Raw genomic sequence first — 8,545 nt, 5'->3', positions numbered from 1 at the left:
TTTTGAGACGGAGTCTCGCTCTGTCGCCCAGGCTGGAGTGCAGTGGCCGGATCTCAGCTCACTGCAAGCTCCGCCTCCCGGGTTCCCGCCATTCTCCTGCCTCAGCCTCCCGAGTAGCTGGGACTACAGGCGCCCACAACCGCGCCCGGCTAATTTTTTGTATTTTTAGTAGAGACGAGGTTTCACCATGGTCTCGATCTCCTGACCTTGTGATCCGCCCGCCTCGGCCTCCCAAAGTGCTGGGATTACAGGCGTGAGCCACCGCGCCCGGCGCCTTTTTTTTTTTTTTTAATTGAGACAGAGTCTCGCTCTGTTGCCCAGGCTGGAGTGCAATGGCGCTATCTCGGCTTACTACCTCTGCTTCCTGGGTTCAAGCGATTCTCCTTCCTCAGTCTCCCCAGTAGCCCACTATGGCTGACTAATTTTTTTTTTTTTTTTAAGATGGAGTCTTGCTCTGTTGCCCAGGGTGGAGTGCAGTGGCATGATCTCGGCTCACTCCAACCTCCCCTTCCCAGGTTCAAGTGATCCTCCCGCTTCAGCCTCCTGAGAAGCTGGGGTTACAGGTGCTAGCCACCACACTTGGCTTTTTTTTTTTTTTTGAGATGGAATTTTGCTCTGCCACTGAGGCTGGAGTGCAGTACAGCGATCTCAGCTCACTGCAACCTTCGCCTCCCGGGTTCAAGTGATTCTCGTGCCTCAGCCTCCCGAGTAGCTCGGACTACAGGCGTGTGCCACCACACATGGCTAATTTTTTGTTTTTTTAGTAGAGACGGGGTTTCACCGTGTTAGCCAGGGTGGTCTCCATCTCTTGACCTCGTGATCTGCCCGCCTCAGTCTCCCAAAATGCTCGGATTACAGGTGTGAACCACTGCGCCTGGCCTAAGTTTTGTATTTTCAGTAGAGACAGTGTTTCACCAGGTCAGCCAGGATGGTCTCCAACTCATGACCTCAAGTGATCTGCTCACCTCGGTCTCCCAAAATGCTGGGATTACAGGCATAAGCCATGGTGCCCGGCCCTCCTTTTCATATTTTTAGTAGAGACTGGGTTTCCCCATGTTGGCCAGGCGATCTGGAACTCCTGACCTCAAGTGATCGGCCAGCCTCAGTCTCCCAAAGTGCTGGGATTACAGTGAACCACCGTGCCTGGCCTATGTAGAGGTTTTATGAGGGGGGCCTCGGATCACTGGTTCTCCGTGTTGGGGGAAGAATATGCATCAATAAATAAGCTTCAGGTTAGGCATAAGCACGCGTTGCTAGACAAAGGAACAGCTTTGCAATTCTAATGAGGGAAGACACACTATAAAGGTGAACTCTTCCTAGCAATCTGTACCTTTGCCTGTTCCCAGGGCCCTGCCCCGACTCAGCTAGTTTCTGATGATTTGTACTTGTCACTTATTTTTCCCAAGCTGCCCTGCAGTCTGAAGAATGATCTGACCTAATGACGCTATGCTAATCTAATCAAGCAGGTGCACTGCGGCTCCCCCCGGGTCTCAGCTCCACGCCAGACGGTTCATGTGCTTCCCACTGCAGCTGGCGCTCTGTATCTCTGAGTTCCACATCTGCAGATTCAACCCACCGCGGGTCAAAAATACTTGGGGGAAAAAACAAAATGAAACAACAATATTTTCCCCTTGGCATAAGGTGAAGAAAAAAATAACAAACAAACAAACAAAACCTAGCCTGGGCAACACAGCAAGACCCACCTCTTTTTTTTTTTTTTTTTTTTGAGATGCAGTCTTGCTCTGTCGCCCAGGCTGGAGTGCAGTGGTGCCATCTCAGCTGAGTGCAACCTCTCCTCCCGGGTTCAAGCAATTCTCCGTCTCAGCCTCCAAAGTAGCCAGGATTACAGGCACCTGCTACCACGTCCGTCTAATTTTTGTATTTTTTTTTTTTTTTTTTTTTTTTGAGACGGAGTCTCGCTCTGTCGCCCAGGCTGGAGTGCGGTGGCTGGATCTCAGCTCACTGCAAGCTCCGCCTCCCGGGTTCACGCCATTCTCTTGCCTCAGCCTCCGTAATAGCTGGGACTACAGGCGCCCGCCACCTCACCCGGCTAGTTTTTTGTATTTTTTTTAGTAGAGACGGGGTTTCACCGGGTTAGCCAGGATGGTCTGGATCTCCTGACCTCGTGATCCGCCCGTCTCAGCCTCCCAAAGTGCTGGGATTACAGGCTTGAGCCACCGCACCCGGCCTAATTTTTGTATTTTTAGTAGAGACAGGGTTTCACCATCTTGTCCAGGCTGGTCTTGAACACCTGACCTCATGATCCACCCGCCTTGGCCTCGCAAAGTGCTGGGATTACAGGCGTGAGCCACGGAACCCAGCCTCCACCTCTTCTTTTTTTGAGATGGAGTCTCGCTCTGTCACCCAAGCTGGAGTGCGGTGGCGCCATCTTGGCTCACTGCAACCTCCACCTCCCAGGTTCAAGTGATCTTCCTGCCTCAGCCTCTTGAGTAGCTGGGATTACAGGCACGTGCCACCAAGCCCGGCTAATTTTTGTATGTTTAGTAGAGACAGGGTGCCACCATGTTGGCTAGGCTGGTCTCGAACTCCTGACTTGAGGTGATCTGCCCGCCTCAGCCTCCCAAAGTGCTGGGATTACAGGCATGAGCCACCGCGCCCAGTCAGCTTTTTCTTTTAAATTGTATCATCAGTCTAACAATTGAGCCTCTGGCCTATAGAAAAACAATAGAGGCCGGGTGTGGTAGCTCACGCCTGTAATACCAGCACTTCGGGAGGCCGAGGTGGGTGGATCACCTGAGGTTAGAAATTCAAGACCAGCCTGGCCAACATGGTGAAACCCCATCTCTACTAAGAATACAAAAATTAGCCGGGTGTGGTGACGTGTGCTTGTAGTCCCAGCTACTTGGGAGGCTGAGGCAGGAGAATCACTTGAATTGAGGAGGCGGAGGTTGCAGTGAGCTGAAATCACACCACTGCACTCCAGCCTGGGTGACAGAGCAAGACTCCATCTCAAAACAAAAACAAACAAAAAGAAAAACAATAATTGTTTTCACATAAGGAAACAGGCTGGACAAGGTGTAATGCTAGCACTTTGGGAGGCCGAGGTGAGAAAATCACCTGAGAGTTCAAGACTGCAGTGAGCCATGATTGCACCCCTGCACTCCAGCCTAGGCAACAGAGCAGAGAACTTGTCTCTAAAAAAAAAAAAAAAAAATTAGCCAGGCGTGGTGGCACATGCCTATAATTCCAGCTACTCAGGAGGCTGAGACAGGCGGATGGCTTGAGCCCAGGAAGTAGAGGCTGCAGTGAGCCATGATCACACCACTGCCCTCTCCAGCCTGGGCAACAGACAGGGACCGTCTCTAAAAACAAAACAACAACAACAAAAATCACTTCCGCCCAATAGGACCTGTAAGCACACTGTTGTGTCCTCACTGTGAGTCCTTAACCTCTGGGACAATTCGGTGTGGGTCAGCGGCTTTGGAGTCAACAGGAGATGGGCCCCTTGTCAGAGCCACAGCTTTGTCCGAAACTGACTCTTGTCCTAGGGGATGACTCAGAGGGAAGGCGGCCACCGGGAGCCAGGCCAAAAGCTCTGCTTTGTCACCCTGGAGTTCACATTCCAGGAACTTCTGCATCGCTAACTGGGCTAAACGGATCCAACCCCAATCAATCCCTGGGGCCTGCTCAGAGATCCCTGAGAGCTCCAAACGTTTGGGTGGTGCCCGAGACGGGGCAGACGTGGGCACTTTTCTCCAGGAAACCCTGTACCATGCAGCGATTTGATTTGATTTTATCTTTTTAATTAATTAATTAATCTATTTATTTTGAGACAAAGTCTCACTCTTGACCAGGTTGGAGTATACTGGTGTGACCTTGGCTCACTGCATCCTCTGGCCTCCCAGGTTCAAGCGATTCTTTTGTCTCAGTCTCCCGAGTAGCTGGGATTACAGGCGCCTGCCACCATACCCAGCTTGTTTTTTTGTACTTTTAGTAGAGATGGTGTTTCACCATGTTGGCCAGGCTGGTCTTGAACTCCTGATCTCAAGTGATCCACCCACCTCGGCCTCCCAAAGTGTTGGGATTACAGGCATGAGCCACTGCGCCCGGCCAAAATAAAGAAATAAATAAATTTTATTTTTTCTTTTTGGAGATGGGGTCTCACTCTGACGTCCAGGCTGGAGTGAAGTCATGTGATCATAACGCATTGAGGCCTCGGCCTCCTGGGCTCAAGTGATCCTCCCGCCTCAGCCTCCCAAATACCTGGGGCTATAGGTACGTGCCACTACGTCTGGCTAATTATTTATTTTTGTAAAGACAGGGGTCTTGCTGTGTTGCCCAGGCTGGTCTCAAACTCCTGGCCTCAAGCTATTCTCCCACCTTGGCCTCCCAAAGTGCTGGGATTACAGGTGTGAGTCACTGCACCTGAGCTACTATAATTACCCTGCACCAACCTCCCTCCTTGCTAAGCAAGTACTTGATGTGAACAGGACAGAGTGGGCTTTCTGAAGATTCTAGGGCTGGGAGCCCCTGGCATACACCCAGCACCCTCACTCACATTGACAGTCGCCCAAGTCCCATCTGGTGGGACTTGGGCGGATGCTTTCCACTGGTCCATCCTGGCTGCCAGAGACTGGAGGGAACGCTTTGGTCCCCGAGGCATCCCGGGACCTCAGTTAGCAAAGCCCGTCTGACCAGCGAGCTCCTCACCTGGCGTGCACACTCACCATGGCGAAGCCGGAGAGGAGGGCGGAGGTCCTGCTGGAGGCCTTCAGCTTGGCCCTGCTTAGGTAGAGCTTCCGCCACGACAGGGCCTGTACTGAGTGGTGGTTGGAGGTGACCAGTTCCAGGTAGCTGCGGCGGACCCAGTCCCGGTAATCCATGCCCTTGTGGCCGGGCTCCGGGCAGGCAGGAGTAGAGGGGTCGACAGGCACGTTGAGCTCAGCGCTCATGGTGGGAGCCAGGCTGAAGGTGGGAGAGAGACATGCTCAGGTATCCTAGGTTACTGCAGCCTGGAAGAGCTTGACTGTAAGCCCATTCAACCTACAGGGGCTGCCCAGGGGTTTAGAAAGTGCCCAGGACCTAAAGTTATGATTGTTTGTTTGTTTGCTTTTGAGACAGTGTCTCGCTCTGTCGCCCAGGCTGCAGTGCAGTGGGGCAATCTCACCTCACTGGAAACTCTGGCTCCCAGGTTCAAGTAATTCTTCTGCTCAGTCTCCCGAGTAGCTGGGATTATAGGTGTGCGCCACCACGCCCAGCTAATTTTTGTATTTTTAATACAGACAGGGTTTCATCATGTTGGCCAGGCTGGTCTTGAACTCCTGACCTCAAGTGATCTGCCTGCCTCAGCCTCCCAAAGTGCTGGGATTACAGGTATGAGCCACTGCGCCCAGCCTCCAGGACCTAAAGTTCTGAAACCTGGATTTGACTCTACTGTGTGATTCTGAGCATGACAGCTGACCTTTCTGAGCTGGCTCTTTCATCTTGAGAATGGGGATATTTCCACCTATAGGACTTTTATTTTATTTTACATATTTTTTTGAGACAGTCTTGCTGAGTCACCCAGGCTGGAGTGCAGTGGTGCAATCTCTGCTCACTGCAACCTCCGACTCCCAGATTCAAGTGATTCTCCTGCCTCAGCCTCCCAAGTACCTGGGACTACAGGCACCCGCCACCACACCTGGCTAATTTTTGTATTCTTAGTAGAGATGGAGTTTCACCATGTTGGACAAGCTGGTCTCGAACTCCTGACCTCAGGTGATGCAACTGCCTCAGGCTCCCAAGATGATGAGATTACAGATGTGAGCCACCGTGCCTGGCCTTCAACATGAATTTTGATCATTACAGTTCACCCTAAGAAAAATACTGGACTTACAAAACTAAAGCCACATCCAAGCTACAAGGCAAACTTTTAGCAAGATGAAAAATGAAATCCACCAACTCACATGACCACACTTTAAGGAGAAACAGATGGCGGAGATGCCTGGACTCATACCTGGTAGACATCTGGTTTGACTAACATGGATTAAACATCAGAAGGACGGATCTGTCAAGATTTGTGAATTTAAACCTAAATCTCCACTAAGTAGGGGATTGGCGGTCGCGTGTGTCCCAAGGAGCTGGGCTGCTCGGCCGCACGCCAGGATCCAGTTCTAATTAATCTGCAGGGCGTGCTTCAAGGGCACAGGCACCTTGTGGTTTACTTGGCATCAGAAAGAGTGACTTTTCCAGCCTGGCCAACATGGTGAAACCCTGTTTCCACTAAAAATACAAAAATTAGCTGGGCGTGGTGGTGGGTGCCTGTAATCCCAGTGACTGGGGAGGCTGAGGCAGAGGCAAGAGAATCGCTTGAACCCAGGAGGTGAGGTTACAGTGAGCCAAGACTGTGCCACTGCACTCCAGCCTGAGTGACAGAGCAGAACTCTGTCTCAAGAAAGGAAAAGGAAGGAGAGGAAAGGAGAGGAGAGGAGAGGAGAGGAGAGGAAGGGGAGGGGAGGGGAGGGGAGGGGAAGGGAGAGGAGAGGAAAGGAAAGGGGAAAGGAAAGGAAAGAGGAAAGGAAAGAAGAAAGGAAAGAGGAAAGGAAAGGAAAGAAGAAAGGAAAGAGGAAAGGAAAGGAAAGAAGAAAGGAAAGAGGAAAAGAAAGAGGAAAGGAAAGGAAAAAGGAAAGGAAAAGGAAGGAAAGGAAAGGGAAGGAAAAAGGAAAGGATAGGGAAGGAGGCCGGGCACGGTGGCTCATGCCTGTAATCCCAGCACTTTGGGAGGCCGGTGATCGGTGGATCATGAGGTCAGGAGGATCGAGACTATCCTGGCTAACACGGTGGAAACTCGGCTCTCTACTAAAAAATACAAAAAAAAAAACTAGCCGGGTGAGGTGGGGGGCTCCTGTAGTCCCAGCTACTTGGGAGGCTGAGGCAGGAGAATGGCGTGGACCCGGGAGGCGGAGCTTGCAGTGAGCTGAGATTCGGCCACTGCACTCCAGCCTGGGAGATAGAGCGAGACTCCGTCTCAAAAAAAAAAAAAAGGAAAGGGAAGGAAAAAGGAAAAGAAAGGAAAAAGGAAAGGGAAGGGAAGGAAAGGGAAGGGAAGGGAAGGAAAGGAAAGGGAAGGAAAGGAAAGGAAAGGGAAGGAAAAGAAAGGAAAGGGAAGGAAAGGGAAAGGAAGGAAAGGGAAGAGAGTAACTTCTATGTCCAGGCTCACATAGGCCCCATGGAAAGTCTGCTTCAGGCTGTTACACACAGATCCGTGTTCTAGGTCCCAGGGAGTGTGGCTGGGGTGGATGGGTGGAGTGGGGGGGTGCTTAATAGGGTCAGCAGCTGAGGAAATGCCCCAAACTTAGTCCATCCATGCCAGAGTTGAGCCCCCATAATTGAAAATGCCCTAATTTGGAAATTACGCAGGAAGGTGCTGGAGGTGGAAAATCATGTCGCCTTTCCCTTTGTTCTCAACAAGGCTGCAAAGCCACAGCCTTCCCTGGCCAACAGGCCCTCTGGGAACAGTTCTGTGCTATTTCTGCCAGGGGATGCCAATTACCAGGTCATTTATACGAATGCCAACTTGGGCTCTCTGTCCCATCTCCTCATGCACATCCGCAGCCAGCAGCACCGCGTCCAAGCACTTCCATCCCCGGGCGTACCTTCCCTTGGGGAGAATTCAGAGAAACACTGCAATCCATAGGTTAGCTCCACATAATGGAAAATGCTATAATTTGGAAACTGCATTTTTCCTCTTCCCTCACTCCCATAGTTAACAGAATTGAGCGTGCAGGTCTGATGACCCCAGTATACGGAGACTGCAGGGGTGAGACGCTAACCTTTGCTCCCTCCGTCCTCCCTCCTCCATCACACAGGTGCTGAGCACACTTGGCACTTAAGGATCCAAGATGAAAGAGGCCAGAATTCATGGCCTCCCAGTAGGGGAGCAAGATAAGGGGATGTGGGTCGGAGCCGTGGTTCAAACCTGTCCTCCCAGCACTTTGGAAGGCTGAGGTGGGCGGATCACTAGAGGTCAGGAGTTTGAGACCAGCCTGGACAACATGGTGGAACCCTGTCTCTACTAAAAATACAAAAATTAACTGGGCGTGGTGGTGGGCGCCTGTAATCCCAGCTACTCAGGAGGCTGAGGCAGGAGAATCACTTGAGCCAGGGAGGTGAAGGTTGCAGTAAGCTGAGATTGCATCACTGCACTCTAGCCTGGGCCACAAAGCGAGACTCCGTCTCAAAAAATAAAATAAAATAAAATTAAATTAAAAAAAAGTCAGGCGCAGTGGCACATGCCTGTAATCCCAGCACTTTGGGAGGCTAAGACAGGTGGATCACTAGAAGTCAGGAGTTCAAGACCTGCCTGGCCAACATGGTGAAACCCCATCTCCACTAAAAATACAAAAATTGGCCAGGTGTGGTGGCATGCACTTGTAGTCCCAGCTACTCAGGAGGCTGAGGCAGGAGAATCACTTGAGTCCAGGAGGCAGAGGTTGGAGTGAGCTGAGACTGTACCACGGCACTCCAGCCTGGGTGACAGAGTGAGACTCTGTCTTAAAAAAAGAAAAAAAAGGCCGGGCGCGGTGGCTCAAGCCTGTAATCCCAG

General features: G+C 51.4%; 1 protein-coding gene across 1 annotated transcript; it reads right to left on the bottom strand.

Moving 5' to 3' along the window:
- Positions 1–4,291: 4,291 nt before the first annotated feature.
- LOC116272794 (protein orai-2-like) lies at positions 4,292–7,998 on the bottom strand. The gene is made up of 2 exons (XM_031661606.1): positions 7,493–7,998; positions 4,292–4,926 (listed from the first exon to the last, which is right to left on the bottom strand). Exons 1-2 carry the CDS (start codon positions 7,498–7,500, stop codon positions 4,668–4,670), a joined length of 267 nt encoding a protein of 88 aa, XP_031517466.1. The 5' UTR covers positions 7,501–7,998; the 3' UTR covers positions 4,292–4,667.
- Positions 7,999–8,545: the final 547 nt, after the last annotated feature.

Source organism: Papio anubis, unplaced genomic scaffold (assembly GCF_008728515.1).
Source record: "Papio anubis isolate 15944 unplaced genomic scaffold, Panubis1.0 scaffold2007, whole genome shotgun sequence".
NCBI lineage: Eukaryota > Metazoa > Chordata > Mammalia > Primates > Cercopithecidae > Papio > Papio anubis.
Note: the sequence above shows the minus strand (reverse complement) of the source record. Positions and strands in the feature narration are given on the sequence as shown.